The sequence below is a fragment of the Nannospalax galili genome, unplaced genomic scaffold, assembly GCF_000622305.1.
Source record: "Nannospalax galili isolate Female #2095 unplaced genomic scaffold, S.galili_v1.0 scaffold139, whole genome shotgun sequence".
Classification (NCBI taxonomy): Eukaryota; Metazoa; Chordata; class Mammalia; order Rodentia; family Spalacidae; genus Nannospalax; species Nannospalax galili.
In genome coordinates, this window is record NW_008345884.1 from 6,120,619 (window position 1) to 6,138,978 (window position 18,360).

At 37.0% G+C, this 18,360-nt stretch overlaps 1 protein-coding gene across 1 annotated transcript in view; it reads right to left on the reverse strand.

Moving 5' to 3' along the window:
• C6 (complement C6) overlaps positions 1 to 18,360 on the reverse strand; it is a 93,559-nt gene that overhangs the window by 37,188 nt on the left and 38,011 nt on the right. The window contains exons 6-8 of the mRNA XM_008842126.2: positions 16,432 to 16,632; positions 9,413 to 9,653; positions 6,120 to 6,242 (exon numbers count right to left, since the gene is read on the reverse strand). Coding sequence (XP_008840348.1) covers positions 6,120 to 6,242; positions 9,413 to 9,653; positions 16,432 to 16,632 — 565 coding nt within the window. The remainder of the gene's footprint in view (positions 1 to 6,119; positions 6,243 to 9,412; positions 9,654 to 16,431; positions 16,633 to 18,360) is intronic.

Consider the following 18,360-nt stretch of genomic DNA (forward strand, 5'->3'; position numbering starts at 1 on the left):
CATGATTTTCATGGTGAGAATCAATCTCTTGATAGACAAAAATAATTTTTCAGTTTTAAATGTTCAAATTTAAATATCAAGAGCCAGGCTTACTAGGACTCAATATATAGACATTATAATTTCAGTGTGTAATGACGTGGACATTTTCCTTTACAAAAAAAGAGGAATGTGGTTTTTTTATTTTTTGAGCAGTGGGAAGAATAGAGATTTAGATTTGATGGATATCACAGTAGAAATGACTTTGAATCAAATCTTGGAATGTTTGGTGATATAAGAGAAATCTAAGAGAAATGCATACTAATTTGTATCTAAACTTTCTCTAGAAGGAGTATGTGAATGGGTATCTTTATCCAATGTGGCATGCAAGCAAGTTTTCAAAGGCATTCGTAATTCTATGATATATGCAGAAAGTAGTCAGGAGTTTTCTAAAGCCCTGAAGAAGGTGAGAAAGTATTGAGAGAACATTATAGACACAAACTGTCCTAGTGCTGGTTGGAGGGAGGAATATTCAGAGGTTCTGGGCCTAGTAATCACAGGCCAAGGAAAGACTGCTGACACTAGAGCAGATGCCAGCATGTAGCAGTAGGAACCAGAGCAAGCCACGTTGCAGAGGCCAGCAACCAAATGCAGCAGCTAGCAAAGGTCCAGTTTTTCCTCTGATGTTAGGGTACACCTGACCCTCCCTCAACTTGTGTATATGCACAGGCATGTACCCAGTGAAGTTATCCCTGGGAATCAACAAAGAAGAAAAGTGATAGAGTCCTGTATTTAATGGTCCTTGGACAGGACCTCTTTATTAAACTTCATCCACCCAAGGCTCAGGGACTATCCCGGAAGAGAGCCTGGAAAGATTGTAAGAGCCAGGGAGGATATGCATGACCATACAGAAACAGAGTCCTACAAGCTCCTAGGAACCTGCTCATATGATCCTATGCCATAGGTGTCAGCATACACAACTCCCATGCAAACTCAGGCACTCAGCAACCCAGCATAGAACTGGGAAAATGAAGGGCAGATCCCAATCTTACCTGAAGGAATATTGGCAACTGATTGCTGCTAGATGAATAAGAACTGATCTTCCTAAAACAAGAGACTTTAGATAAGCTGACTAGACTCAGCGGATGGATGGACTTGCACTGGAGAATGTCTGGGGACGCTAACGACACAGTGGGCGGTAACAGGGATGACAGACTATGTAGAATCCAGTGGGGGGGGGCACGGGAGGGTGCCAGTGGGGATGGGGGTGTAAAGATAATTAAGATTGTTTGAGATGTTCTGTAAGAAATACACAAAAAATCAATAAAAATGTGAATAATAAATAAAATATTAAAAAAGTTAAAACCCAGAATGATTGGTTTATAGTATATAGGTAATTTTATATTTTCTACTGTTTAGAAGAAATGAACAGTTGAGAGATATATTGAATTCCATTTTGGAAATAAAAAAATCCTCTTTGGGTCTGGAGAGACAGTTCGGTGGTTAAGAGCAGAAGACCTGGGTTAGAATCCCAGCACCCACATGGTGGCTAACAATCATCCACATGGTGGCTAACAGTCATCCATAACTCCAGTCCCAGGGTATCAGACACCCTCTTCTGACCTTTGTGGGCATTGTACCATATAGGTGCACTTATATACATGCAGGCATAACACTCATACACATAAAATAAATAAATAAACAAATAAATTAAAAATCTTCTCTTTGAGCATATGAATTAGTGCAGTTTTTCTTCCATTTAACAATTGTTTGCCACTTTCATACACTTACATGGTGAATTTTAGTCATTTCCACCCCATCTCCCTTTTACTCCCACACATATACATACATACCACACATATATACATACACATAAACATGAATTATGCACACACTACACATACCACACACATGCACATACCACATGTACACATACTGCACACACATATATCATAAACCACATGCAACATGCTTACAATCATATACTACAGACCTACACACATATACATAAACATATAGAAATATACTACACACCACACACATATACACACATCACATACATACACCCAGTACACACACACCACACACACATACATACCCATACATAAACACATACCACATATATATGCACACACACACACACACACCACAAAACACACCTCCACATACACAATACCACACATCACATACACATATTCAAACCCACACCAACGTATATACCACCAATATGCTCCAATACTATATTAAAAATAATCCATTAATTAGTATAACAAAAATGTTTGTTTCTCATCTCTCTTTCTCATGAGAGTGTAAATTTGAAGTTTGTGAACTACTATGATACTGCTTCTTTTATTTCTGAGGAGGATGAATAGCAATCAGTCAGGCAGGTAAAGTAAGGGGATAAGAATTTTATATACAGTCACAGGTGAGAACATGACTTGATAGATGATGGAAAAGTTTAGCTCTTCAGAAAAAGAGGAAGAATTTTATCCATAAGTCCAGGTGGAGCCATGACATACTTAAAGCAGAGGCTTTCGTGAATAAGATTTGTTATGTAAATTCCTATTTATTTATTTATTTATTTTTGTATTTGTTTGTTTATTATTTATTTGTCTTTTTGAGACAGGGACTCCCAGTAGTCCCAGATAGCCTGGAACTTGCTATCTAGACCAGGTTGACCTTAAACTCACAAAGATCTTCCTGCTGGGATTAAAGGCATGTGCCACCAAACCTGGCATAGATTTATTTTTAAGAAATATTTTACTTATTATTTTTATTTTATGTGTATGAGTGTATTGCCTGCATGTGTGTAAATACACCTGTGTCTTGCAATGCCTGCAGAGGTCAGAAGAGGGCATTGGATCTCCTGGAGCTAGAGTTACAGTCAGTTGTCAGCCTCCATGTGGACACTGGGAATTGAAACCAGGTCCTCTGCAAGAGCAGTCATAGCTCTTAATCTCTGAACCAACTCTCCAGCCTCTCTTATACAGATTTTTTTCACAGAAATCCATAGGACAGACTGGAAGAAGATAAGACTAGTAGCAAGAGACCAGTCTGAAAGCATTTGTGATAGCCCAGATTGGAAATACTGTAGGGAAGATGTGCCCACAAAAATAAAAAGATGGACAGAAAATCCAGGCATGGTGGTACACACTTAACATCCCAATACTCAGGAAGGAAGTTGAGGCAGGAAGATTTCAAGGCCAGCTTGGGCTACACAGCAATATCTTGTCAGAGATAAGGGGAAAAGAGATGAGGGAGAGAGAGAGAGAGAGAGGAGAAGAGAGAGGAAAGGGGCGGGGGAGAGGATAAGGCAGCGAGGGTTGCCAAGTGATCTCACTTGGGACTGGTCCTCTTTCTGTTCCCAAGCACTCTCAGTCACTCTCATATTTAGAACTGCTGAATGTTTTGGTTTGGTTCCATGGGTTACAACTTGTTTGGCCTCTGGTTTGAAAATGATCTCAGTTTTGTTTTGGTCTCCTTTCTGGGTTAAGGCCTCTTGTTTGAGGGTAACTTTCTGTTCTGTTCTGTCTGATCTATTTCACAGCTATCTATGACTGTTAGAATGAGTGGTCCAGCCTTCATTGCTGGTGATAGCCCCTTTGGGTATGCTCTGGTAAACTGGTTTGACTATGCCTATGACTCTCTGGAAAAAAAAGAGTATTTGTTTGCATTCTCCCCAGGTATGCAAGAGAGGAAATTCCTTTTGCATCCCAAACTCAGTTACAGGGTTAACATATAAAGTTTTTGGCTTTATTTTCTCTCCCTCTGACTTCTTTCTTATACAAGACAGTCCACTGTCCAAGGTCATTGGAAGCTTTTGCTAGAATGTAGGATTATGTAACTCTCAGACACTTGTGAGACAAGGAAAAATAATATGTAAAGGAGCCTTTCCAGAATGTAAGAGCAGGAGAAAGGGGTGGAGTGTTAACTAGAAGTGTCCTCTGACCACTATGTTGGCAAGCGATAGTCACACCTCCTTCCCATGCTCATCAAGGAGTCGAGGGGGTAGTCAGTTACCTCTCCCACCCAATCAGTTAACCTTAGCTGCATGTAGGGACGGGCTAAGGATATATAAGCTGAGAATGACAGGATGCACCTCTCTCATCATTTTTTTGCAGGTGTCAGGAAGTCACAGAATCTGTATTTGAGTATGGACTTTGCAGTACAACCATAAATGGGGGACACCTACTCCTCTGTCAATAACCCTCCACCCTATGCTCTGTTAGAAAAAAAAGCAAATTGATAGGTGTTTGGATAGATAGATGAGAGGGATCTGACTAGACTGCAAGTGGATAGCCTTGCACTGGGGAATATCTTGGGACACTGACTTGACACAGTGGGTCTTAACACCCAGAACAGAGTATATGGGTTCCAGTGGGGAGGGTCTCTATAGGAGGGTTCTTGTGGAACCAGGCTATAAAGATGATTCAGATTGTTTGAGATATTCTTTATGAACTACAACAAAATTTAATAAAAACAAATGTTAAAAAAGAGTCTTTCCAGTAGCAATAAAGTCGGTCTAAGACTTACAATAAGCAAAAACTTTATAGTTTAACAATATGTGAACAGGTAATCTTTGTTGTATTATGTCATGAATATAGTTTGGAGACTGCAACATGGAATCAGATCAGACTAACTAGGACAGGTCTCACTCAGACAATGAGGGACAATCAAGGTCAAACCATCAGATGATTAATCAGTGATGACTTCAGAGAAAATTGTTCAGAGACAAAGGGAGAAGTTGCCAGAATCAAAATAAAGTCAGACTCTGCACAGAAGCACTTGTCTGAAATCCCAGCACTTGGTAAGTTGAAACAGAGGGATAAGGAGGCAGAGCCCAGCCTGGGTCTCAAACCCAACAATGAAAAGGGAGTTACGTGTGCCAGTTCCTCCCAAAGCAACTGAAGCCAAGAGTTTGTGGAAAGATGGTTCTTTATATATGGCACCTGACACTAACACAATGCCTCCTAACCTTGATTTCTATTTGTATTCTATTTATGTTATTTATTTCAGATACAGGTGTATTTCAAAAAATTTTACAACAAATCATAACTGCTTGCTGTTACATATGTATTCCCATGCACACAACTATGTGCCAGGAATTCCCTTACCGGTAAGAAACTGTGCTGACAATCAACCAGGTGCATTGTGTCAGGATGGCATCCTTCATGTGACACAATTCTTCTAAATATGTGTTACCGCTGAAGTGGGAATTAATTAGGGAAGGAGGGAGAGACGGGGCACTTTCATATTCTGCACATTTGTAAAATGGAATTTTGTAAAAAGGAATCTGCATGCACTTTCTATCAATAGCACATTGTTGATGACTGATTTGTTCTGAGTTAAACTCCGTGTCCTACCTCCAGTCCAGTTGCACTCGGAGAAGCCCAAGGAGGACAACAGCAAACACTCAGCACAGTGTTTCAAGAAGTGCCTGAGCCCAGACCTTCAGAGAATGAGGGAAGTGTGCAAGAAATGATACCAACAGCCATCCTCCACGTCTCAGAAGAGTGGGTTACCACCTGACCACGGGGGCAGGACTGCGCTCTGGTGTGGTTGACTGCCTTTGTAGTTATCCCCCCCCCATCCCATTCCCTCATCACTACAAAGTTGGCTGGCTGGAGATGGAATGCAAGCCAGCTTTTAAAACACATTAATCTGCTGCCTTCTCTGACCACAGGCTCTGAAAAAAGCAAAGATTAAAGATTCACTTCCTGTTTCTGCTCATTTGCCTTTGTGGTGACTGGCGGCATGAGTACCCATATTCTGATTACAGTTCTATATTTAATAGTTGTTTACCTATATATCCTTAGTTCGTAAGTTCCTTGATGGCAATGCCTGGTTTATAGTCAGGTTTACTTTGTAATATCTGATACTGAGTTCTATCCATGGGAAAAGTCAATGAATTGTTCAATGTATTGATCAGCTTAAGAATACGACAAAAAATGCCTTAGTCATTTCTACTTTTTAAGTAGTACTGATGGTATTTTATTTATACCTTCCCTTTGCCACACATGGAGTTCTGAGGCAGATAAATAAATTAAAGGAAAAGTTAAAAATAGCACAGTCATGTGCAATATGGTTATATTACAGGCAGCCATAGCACACCCTGGACAGGCTGCATGAGAGAGCACTGTTACCTTCATATTTTTCAGACAGCTTGTTAGTCGTGCACCGGTGCTCCACTTTTGTTTTCTTAAAAAAAAGAAAACGTTTCTTTGTTTCATACCGGACACAATTTTTGGTTTCTTCTTCTGTTAAACCTAGGAAATGAAATACAAACACATCCTCCTGAGAATGCACTGATGAGAATTCAAGGTAGAGAAACAGGAGGCTTCAAAAGTGGCCAGAGCTATTAGGAGAAATCAACCATTGGTTTGAAGCCTTCATGCTTCCTTTGCTTTTTTTTTTTTTTTTTTTTTTTTTTTTTTTTAAATTTCCCTGTAGCCCCAGCTATCCTGGAACTCACTATGTAGACCAGGCTGGCCTTGAACACACAAAGATCCTCCTGCCTCTGCCTCCCAAGTGCTGGGACTACAGGTGTGTGCCACCATGCCTGGCATCCTTTGCATTTTTAACTGTAACAAAAAAGATGGGTATTTCAGTTTTGTAGAATAAATATGTATCTATGGTAACATTGTTTTCAAAATTGAAATTGGAGGTAATGCTAGGATTTTAATGTGTCTATGGTGCACAATTCTGTTTCTCTTCATTCCCTTTTTGGAATTTATAAATAAAAATTAAATTTTATGTGACACTATAATACATGTTTTATTTAACAGACTTAATTTCATTTATTTGAGAGCGGTGTATGAATCATTAAAATCGAAAGGATAAATCTATTTCAAGACTTCACTATTGATTTTCTGTTCATGCCTTTTCTTCCCCATGTGCGGTGTGTCCTGCCAACTGCGACTTGGCCTTTATCCACGTTAACTGCCTGATGCTGAGGATCTACCTGATGCTGAGATACCTGACTATCCCTCTGCTGTGGCAAAGGGATCAGTACTTCCATAACATCTTCAGCCTCTTTTGACTGACCAAGTTGACAGCACCAGTCAAAACACTATGCTGAGAAATAGTGGAATGAAATTTTTTTTTACCTTAAATTCAGAGCAGAAGATAACGTCCCCACAAAAAGATTTCAAAATTACCATCTTGCTTATTATGATGTCTCAATTTCTTAATGTTTTCACTGTATTTCTAAAATTCCTTTCACCTTGTACACTGAACTAACATCAAATTTGAGTCAAGATTTTAACACACCTCTCGGACACCGAATAAAAACACTCAAGGGATGTGAGCAAAAAGCAATTTAATTTAATTTTATTCTTCTGGAGGGAGAAGAAGCCCTATGAAACATTCAAGTTTTTTTTTTCAAAATGAATGACAAGAGGTATAATTGTTTTTGAATAAGGCCTAAGAAAATGCTAAATCTATAGTCTAGTTTTAATCTTATTTCTAGATAAATAGAGAAGAAATGAAAAGACAGAAAAAGAGGTCAGAATACATATATTCATTTAGAATGCACACAAAGCAAGAAAATCCACCCAGTGGAGAATTCCATTGCATTAGGATTTGTTCTAGATGTGCTTTTTTTTTTTTTTACCATAATTGAAATCACACAGCAATATTACTGTGATTCAGAATTTCTTTGCTGATCATAATAATATTCAGATTATAAGAATATTAAATATAATGTTATTTAATATATGAAATATACGCATATGTACTAAATATATAAATATAGTATGCACATATGTACTAAATATAGGAATATAGTGGGTGTATGCATAGGATGGCTCTGTGTATATGTAGTGCATATGTGTACAGAGATATGTGTAGTATCAATTTCTAGCTTCCTGTAACTTATCAGCATTTCTTTCCTTCACTATGTATATCTGCTTGTCAATCTCTACCTCTGTTTGTAGAGAAAGAGATGACATCTAAGAGTGTTTTAGCAGGAAAACAGAGCCTGTCATTCATTTTGGTTAGAGGGCTTCAACTACTGAAATCTTGGGTGGTTGATTACTAATTCAGAAAGTGCTTTGACCTAATCGCTAAGCATTAAGAAGTTTGCTCTGAATGCATGATGAGCATGTTTATCAAGTGGGGGACCATTGTCTGAGATATAGCTGCAGTGTGCAGATAGAACCAAGTCAAGGTCAGAGGTTTCTCTCAACCACATTTTCTCAGGGCCAACACTGATGCCATTTGCAAGGGTACAAGACATCAGCTATATCACACAAGCTTTGCCTCATCAGAAATGAGGGATGAAATGAGACATGGGCAAGCAGTATTGGCAGCCCATCATGATGTAAATCTTTTGGATTTTAGCAAATATGTCAGATCAAAGTTTTTAAAGGCCTTCTTACTGAAAATTATGAATGGTGTTTATTTGATTCTTTTTTTAAAGAAGTAGTTCAGGAGAGATCTCAAGATTTTGAAAAACTTGCACATTAATATTTCCTATGATGAGATGTAAGAACACAGAACTGAAACTACTGATCCTTGGGATGGTCTGTTACTGTGTTTTAAAATGAATTTCTAGTTCTTTCTGAATAAAAGCTAATGATGATTAATATTTTACTTTTAGGGGGAATTTATGAGTATGGTTTTGAGTACCATTATTTCCCAATTTTTCATCTAGAGACACATGATGGATCTTCAGAAGGATTCTGTGTCATTTCACATAAGTGCCTGAAAACAAATACATGCACAAATTCACATAAGCTAACGAAATGAACAGTTATCAAAAGATAATGTGTGTGTGTGTGTGTGTTTATATAATTAGTATTGCAAATTTCAGATAATACTGAAGAGACCACAATGGTGTTTACTGTGATTTTTATGTATTGACAAAAAATACACACTGTTCCTTAAGACATAGCATTGTAATATTTCCTAAAATGAAAGAACTTTGCACTCGGTTTCAAGTTTTACCAGTTATGCATATTTGGTCCACATTAATGTACTCTCTTGTCAAATCTGTAATTATTCTTTCATTTTACACCCTTGATCTTTATTTAGAAATCATTAAAAGAAAATGATTGCTATCAAATTTGCTATAAATTGCTGTGATATAAGTTATCTAGTATAAAATATAATAAGTGAATTATTTAAAAGTTCCAGTACAACTTTTATTATTCCTGTGCTGGCAAGGTCCCACTTCTTAAGTGACCACTACTAACTTTAGGTCACAGAGGTTAATCATACTTATTTCTTCTTCTTTTTATTTTTCTGTTTTTATTTTATTTATTTCAATGTGTTTGCTTCTGATTTTTCTTCATTTCATTTTAGCAATAAAACAGATTTAAATAAAGTCAAAGAAGTGTAATTAAAATGGCAGAGTCGGAGGAAAAGATGAATTCCATGCTATCATCAGCCTGTTGAAAAAGTGAGATCTGAAAAAAAGTCAAAACAATTCACACACCTGAGTTCTGTAGCTCTTCATGGCTGAATTGGTAGAGAAGGTCATACACGCCCCCCAGGGAGCCCGAGGTGAAGTAGTGAGTTCCGAAGTCATCGAATATTCGGCTGTACAAAGCAGAGTTGTATTCTAAAGGCAGTTGGTTGAGAGCTTTCAGAAAGACATCGGAAAGTTGCAGATCCGTTGCTTTCATTGTGAAGTTTAACACTTTTACCACTTTATGAATCCTAATAAAACTAGAATCCTAAGAGAAAGGGGAAACAAGCATAAGAAAAGAAAAAAAGAAAAGAAAAAGGGGACAGTTAGAGGTAATGAAAACTTGAGATATCCATCCTTTAAATGCCATTAACTTCTCATTAGCCACATTCCCACAACAGAATGAAAGCAATTTTAGCTAGCGCATGTACTCTCATACAAAGCTGTAGTTTTCATTACATTCTAATATCTTTTCCCGAGCTGTTCAAAGTGCTAAACGGATTGTCTCAATAACGTACATTGCATGACTGAGGCAGATATTCTCTGCAATGGGAGATCAGTGGTCAGTCTTTTTGATTGCCAATATCACTGAGGTTTTTTTTTTGTTTGTTTGTTTGTTTTGTTTTTTTGTTGTTTTTTCTTGTCTTTCTGAGACGAGGTCTTCCTGAAGCCCCAGCTGGCCTGAAACTCTATGTGGACGAGGCTGACCTCAGTCTTACAAAGATTGACCTACCTTTGCTGGGATTAAAGGTGTGTGCCACTATGCACGCAGGACTGCACTGATTTTTTTAATTTAAAATTCCTAATGCAGAAACACAGTTTTCCAGGTCTCTGGGAACTTGCTCATATGAACTTACAGCAATGGTGCCAGCATGCACAAGACCCATGCAAGCTCAGTCAGACAAATACTCAGCACAGAACTGGGGAAATGGGCAGCAGACTCCAACCACACCCAAGGAACTATTGACAGTTAATTACTCCTGGGTGAGGGAGAGCTGATATTCTTTAAGGGAGAGGCTCTAGATAGGCTGACTAGACCCCAGTAGATGAACTTGCACTAAGGGATGTCTGGATACACGAACTTGACTCAATAGGTCTTAACATACATGAGAAAAGGCATGAAATCCAGTAGAGGGGTTATACGGGGGAATGAATGATTAAGGGTGTATAAAGATGATTAAGATGTTTTGTATGAAATGCACAGAAATTCAATAAAATATACATTGAAAAAGCGAATTCCTAATGCAAATAACACCACACACACACACACACACACACACACACACACACACACACGCACGCATGCACGCACATGAAGATTACATAAAGATTTACCTGGAAGTTTCATGAGAGTTATTAAAGTTACAGTTTCGTCACTAACCAGAAAGAAGCATTTAATTTCTCTAGACTTCAATTGCTCACTATCAGAAGAAAATGTGTACCAAATGACATACCAAAGAACACCACAATTTTCAATTACTAAGTGATGAAATTAGGCAAATATCTTTATATTTTCTCTCTTCCAGTCATATGCTGAAATGTGAAGGTATTTTTTAATTGTCATTTCTTTGCAAATGCATCTGCTTGCTTCATTATTCTATGAAGGTTACTTTGAGATTAGATGATTGATAGATACTATGCTAAAGTTTCATTCCTTTAGGTTCTCAAGTAGGTTTATGAGCATATTCATGCATACTGTGTATAAAAATTGTATATTTTATCTGAACTCTCCATTTTAGCAAATTGTGGTATATGAGAAATGGCAACAGAGCAATTTCCATGCTTAGCAAAAGGATTTTATTGTAACTGTTAATTATTAAAGAACCATCTTCACATCAAATAACTGCCAATGTAAAACCATAAATATTGCAAGGATCACGAGAACAATCATTCATTCTCTTCCTTCCCTCTTTCCCCCTTTTCCTCTCTTTCCTTCCCACCTTGCATTCAAGTCAAATTTTGTTGAGCGATCTCAGGTACACTGGTTATAGATGTGAACAAGGCAGAAAGAGTGCTTTTGTGAAGTCTACATTTTAGAACGAGCCCATTAATTCTATTTTTAAACTTTAACACTTGAATTGTGTCAGATATCCCCTAAATTTGGAATGATTTTCTGATTTTGATAAGAAACACCTGTCCCTGAGTGTCTGTAATCACTGTTAAAATTTCTAGTTTTCTTTACACACTAAATCATGGGGAATATATGTTCAACTTTGACAGCTGAACTCAGTAGAAGCAGAAGCATCATAGACTACTCATGACAGCATGAGGGCTGAAACCAATCAGTTTAGAATAGCAAGTTATATTACAGTAGGTTACGATTAATAGGTAATCTACTTAATTGTGAGATCTTTCTCTATTTGAATCATATTGCATAGTTTTGGTTTTGTAAAGTAAATGAGAAAAATCACCAAATCTTTCAAAATTGATTATATTTTCTTTGGACGAGAATTTTTGCCCAATAAATGACTAGTCAAATCTCGGATTGAAAAAAAAAAAAAAAAAGTAAAACTCAACAGAAGGGCTTGGTCTAATCAGCAAGGTTGTGACGTGTCACTCTCAGTACTTCCACACTGGTAAAGGCCTCAACAGCATTTTCAATGTAGGCAAAAGTTTCCTTATTTTAATCAGGTCTATGCCGCAGTCTGTATTCATCATGACATTGGGAGGAAGCATATGAGAGTGACAAATTTGAATGGCAAAATGGTTGAATAATATCAGTTTCATAATGTTTCTACTTTGGGGAAGACTATTAAGATCAACATATTACTGCTTATCTAAAGATAAGGGCTTTTATATGTTCTAGGGAGTAGGCTTTCTGGAAGGTGAGGTAGAATTCAGTGATATAAAGAGGGTACAGACTGTTTATTCCCGAATATAACACCTCTATCAAATGTATGTCTTCCAAGGCTCAGGGATCATTGTGAAAAAGAGGCTGGAAAGACTATAAGAGCCAGAGGTGTGGATGACCACAAGGAAATAGAATCTTCCAGACAGCTGATCAGTTACTCACATGAACTCACAGCAATGATGACAACATACACAAGTCCCACATAAGCTCCAATCAGACAATATCCCAGCATAGATATGGGGAAGTGGGTAAGAATCCCCAACCCTACCTGAGAAAGTATATGAAATCAGGTGGTACTAAGGAGACGTACAGATAGGGGAGGGGATCTAACTATTATCAAAGTATATTGTATGAAATTTGCAAAAACTCAATAAAATTATAAAATAAAAACTACAATCCATTTAAAGCCTATCTCTTCTCTAGATAATATAAATGTTTAAAATATTTATAATCAATTTTCTGAGTTTTTCTTAAAGATATGGCTGATGCCTACATCTTTTGTACATCTCCTCAATAGCTCCATTTCCTTCCCTTCTTTAGCTGTAATTTTAGGCAATTATGTGTAGCTATGGAGGCTGTATCAGGGTGAATGGGGGATTTTTATCAAAGACCAGATGCCTAGATAATCTGAATCAGTAGATAAAAAGAAGGGTGTGTGTGTGTGTGTGTGTGTGTGTGTGTGTGTCCGTGTGTCCATACATTTTCATTTCCTAGTAATACTGATATTAACTTGTCTTACAAATATATCTTAGCAAGTTTGGGAGATATATATGACCCATGCATTGCCCATTATAAACTGAAGCAGCAATATGTGTTCTTAAAGGAACTTACTTTACTTTAATTTTCATATGTTTATATAACCAGAATTATATTTTCCATAATCTTGTTGAAATTATGAAAAATTAGATACTGACTGTCTAATAGCATGAGGGATACTGTTACAGAGAAGAACAGTGGACAAAAATCAGACTGAGCTCAGTGCCCAACTCTGGCATTTATCACTATGAGATCACTGAAAGTTGGGCCAGGGAGATGAGTCAGCTGTGAGGGCACTAGACATGCAATTGTAATCACCTGAGTTTGATTCTTGGAGCTTTTAACTATTGAAAAGCTGGAAAGCATATGTAAGAGACAAAACATGCAAAGAATAGGAGAAAAAGGAGGGTATGAAGAAAAATTGACTAGTACATTCCCTTATACATTAAAAAAAGTTCTGCAAACTTGTGGCATGATAAAAGGAAAAACAATCAAAAGTTAGGCATACCTTAAATTCTAAATGTAAAAAGTATGATTTCAGATAGAGAGAAATAACATTAAAAGCTTATCTTGATTCTAACCCTCAAATTCATCAAAGAAGCAATAGAAGAGATTAGTGGTTAGAAAGAGCTGAGTCTGTTTAGAGCTATAAGAATGTCCTTCTCTGCCTAATAGGTATTAGATTATGAAAACTGTTCTCAAAAAAATCTTTAAAGGGAAACATGTTGCATTCCATTAGCTATGACATGTTCTCAGTGAAAAATAAACTAGCCTCAGGAAGAAAATGCCTTTCAATAAAAACCTGTTGAAGGAAGATAGGCCCGCCGATAACTGTCATTTTCCACCAAATAAAATTTTGAATGTATGCCACATGCCATCCTGCACCAAATCCTCTTTGCTCTGTCTCCCTCTCTATCTCTTTGCAGAGGAGAAAGGCATCTGAGAACCAAGTGATTGACACCTTATCTTCTATTAAGTGATTGAGATCTCAGCTCCTATTCTCTGAGGCATCCCCATTTTCCAAATTTTAGAAAAAGTACCAGGTCAAGGATGATTTTTCTTGATATACGTAGTAAAATGATCTCTGCCTTAAGTGTCCAACTAAAAGATAGACTAGGCATGCTTGAAGAAAGGTCAGATGCACAAAAATTCAATAAAAAATACATGGAAAAAAAAGGAAAGTCAGATGATTAACAGGATCACCTCAATTCAGAGCACATGCTAAGCTTTACACCTTTCACTAGATGCTATAAATACAAAGGCAAATCAAATATTTTCCTTGTAAAAAGCTTATCTTCACTTATGATTTTTTATGCAATAAATGGAAACTAGAAGGCAGTGGAATAGCATCTAACAATTATCAGAAGATGAGAAATGTGGTACAGCAGGATTGAAAAAAAACCCTCAATGTTTAGGCAAAAGGCAAGTCATTCTAGATTACAATGATTTAGGGACTATAGCTTGCATGTAGCTTATCTGGGGAAAATTCTAAAAAATGGCTACTGAATGGGATATTGCAAGAAAAGGAAGTTGAGAAGAAAGGAAATGGTGATACAGACGCACAAGAAAAATACACACATGAACTACAGACGTTGTGATATTATGTGAGAAATCTTAGAGAACTGTTGAACTAAAGCATGCATTAATACATATATAAAGTAAAGCAAATATAAAACAATCCCTACGCATGGCCTGGAACACAAAGGCTTTTGGCTGTCTCACTAAAATTATGGTGTTGGAAACCTAGAAATGGGGAAGTAAATGTGTTCTCACTAAAATAATAGGAACGGTACATGGGCAATAGGTAAGTAAAATGTCTTTGGGGGAGATATAGATGTATTTCTTATGATAAATTAAGAAAAATACTGCTGGGTGGGTGTGCTAGCACATATCTTAATCTCAGCATTCTGGAGGCTGGGGAAGATGGATCTCTCTGAGTTCAAGGTCAGCCTGGTCTACATAGTGAGTTCCAGGCCATCCAGGCCCACAGAGTAAGAACATGTGGTGCAGAATGAGAACACTCCAAGCTCTTGAGGAATTAGCACATGCACATTTTTTATACTTAAGAATGAGCCCATCTCCATTTGAATAAAGACTAAACAAATTAATTCTTTAGATAAATCTGTTTATCTTACATAAACTACACATATAAACCATATACACAAAAATAATATCTATATTTATAAAATAAAAGCAGAAAGGAGACTGTGGGAAAGATTAATGTGAGGGGCAAACAGGAGAGGGTGGAGAGGGAGGGAATGGGAGGAGGGTGAGTATGGTGAAAATAAATGATATGCTTGAATGAAAAGTTCCATATGAAACCCAACATTATGTACAAAGAGTGTACACCAATAAAACATATTTATCCTGATATAAAAAACAAAATAAAATAAAGCAAAGTATAACAAAACAAACTAAACAACAGCAAAGGAAAAATGTAGCTTTAACTATGCTTATTAACTAGAGAAAAGTAACTACACTCAGAACTTAAAAGTATAATAGAACTTCCAGAATGACCCAAAAGACAAGTTAAGAGATTAAAGTGTGGGTCATGAATAGCCAGTTAGGAAATAAGAATATTCTGTATTCAATAATAGTGAATTTAGAAAATGAACCGTGGAAAAGAATACAGTCCAGTGTTTCAGTGAGTGCACTAAGTGTAAGTTGCCTGAACTTCTCTAGTGAAGGTCTGAAACAAATTGCATAAAAGAATAAGTTCTGTTATTTGTGATCTATAAGAAACATATTTATGGACAGGGAGACTGCTCAGACCAAGGCACTTGTCAAGCCTCACAGCCTGAGTTTGATCCCAAGACCTAAAAGGTAGGAGAGAAACAGCTCTCAAAATATTCTCTTCCCTCCACAGGCACACTGTGGCATGTGTGCACAGGCACATGCATGTACACACAACAAATACATGTGATACTTTTTTTTTTTTTTTTAAGAAACACATTGGGACAGGAGAGATGACTCAGCAGTTAAGAGCACTTGTTTTTCTTCCAGAGAATCTAACCCTAGTTCCCAGCACTTACACCTGGTGGCTTACAACTGTCCATAACTCCAGTTCCAGGGGATCTGACGCCCTCTTCTGGCTTTCATGGAGACCTGCACATACATGGTGTACACACACATACATGCAAATAAAAATAAAAATAAGCCTTAAAAATTTATAAAAAGAAACACATCTACAATGCCATGGCATGGAAATTGAAAATAAAGCAAACAAAATTAATGCAGTCAAATACTTAGAAAGGAAACATCATATACTACTTCTGTGTGTTTTAAAGTGGGGTTTAACAAAAGAAAAAAAAATCTATTCAGGCACCTGTTAGATACCTGGTAAGATATTGACGCTTTTAGCTTCTTGTTGTTCAATTGTTTCAGCTGATGTTAATTTTCAAGGGGAATAAAAGACTGGGACTAAAACCATTTTCATTACCTTTTTGTGGGAGGACTGAATGGCTTCTTTGATGGCCGAGTTATGCTTCAAGCTTTCACTTTTCTTTGAAGAATAAAACAATGGCACACTCCAAGAATTTTTCTTTGCATTCGACGAACCAGAAACGTCATTTTTGTTCTTTCCAAGAGAAATTAAATCCTTGTAGAAATCTGTTTCCAAATCATCTTCCACAGTTTGTACCTGGTAAAAAATTCATATGAAATAAGAGATACCTTGGGAAGTACACACCAGAACTTCTTGTCTCATGTGATGATCATCATTTTATTTATACACTCAACAGGTAAGTATTGAAATTCCCTATTACTGTAGAATAAGGGAAAAGAGGACAACATGTTAGCATGCAGGGAGGGGGTTTAGGTGTCTTGGACAAAAGCTCACAGAAAATTCTTATGAAATGTATTAGTGAAGAAGGCAGCAGATTTTTGGGTGAATGGTGATTTAAAAATTTCCAATAGACTGGGAAACTGAAGCCAGGGCTTATGACATGTCTTTCTTAAATATTTGGATTCATTTCTAATGGCAAGATTTTACTTGTAATGAGTTAATAATAAATATTAAGCTAAGGAAAAAATATTTAATGTCAATCACATTTGTGATTGTGTTGTAAGGCTATTTATAAAATAAATCAACACAAGTTGTAAAAATAGATGTAGGTAACCTAAGAAGGAAGAGATGGTATAGAGGATCATGTAATGACACTCTGTAAAACCGTATGAAATATACTCCTCTTGAGAGTATAGGTGCTATGTCTTCTGTTGAAAATTATAGCTTTGATAGTAAGTTTGTGGGCTGTTTGTTTAGGCCCAAGAGCATACCCTCAGCAGAATAGCATATGTGAATATTTAGGTCTATTTCCATCTTCAAATCCTGCTCAATATTGCACATCTTAAGGATACTGTCAGCAGTCTTCCTAGAGGTATTAGAATATCACATTGGACCCCAAAGCCATTCTCCAAACTCATTCATTAATATTATTATATGGTTTGAAATCAATTGTATCAGATTGGAAATGTCTGTACTTACATGTATAGAGTTGTCTTTTTAATTTAAATTTTTGAAATTATGCGTGCATGTTTGCATTTACTTATTTGTTGATTTATTTATTGCATGTATGTACATGAGTGGGTTTATGTCAGGGCTCTCATGTGGGGGTAAGAAGACAACCTGCAGGAGTTAATTTTGTCCTTCCACAGTGTAGGTTCTGAGAATTGAACTTAGGTCATCAGGTTTGGCAACAAGGATCTTCATGTACTGAGCCATCTTACAGGCCCCCAGAGAGGCCTTTTGAAAGAAATAATGAATGATTTCTTGCTGAATACACTTTGCTACCATAAAGTGGTTCTCACAGACTGTTGGATTCTGAAATTCTCTCTAGCATGTCAAATTTGCATGCATGAATGTCACCACTAAAAGTATGTATTTCATGTTTCACTAACCAAAAATTGAAAGAAATAGATAGCTCATTTTAGTGTAACAAGAATGGAACACTCATTTTATTTCTTTTTCTTTTTATTTTTTACAAAAACTTTATTGAGAATTTCATACATGCATATAAGGTGTTTTGATCAAATCCATGCCCACTCCCTCCCCTCCAACAGTACCCCCTCTGAAGAGGTAACCCTAAAGTCTTTTATGGATTAGATACAAGTTCCCAAATACTTTTGACATTTTTGGCCATGGAACAGAGTATGTTGCTAACAGGCCAAAGGACATATTGACTTTTACCCAAGCAACTGGCTACATTTCTTTGGGGTCTTTTTTACCCTAACTGCCTAGCCAGTTCCTACCTCCTATTCTTATCACGCCATCCTCTGAAGGGGTTACCCAGATTGCCAATAAGGAATAGGGACACCGACTGCTCTGGCTTATTCCATGCTGAACAGGGATGCAGGGTGAGGCAATTGGAGT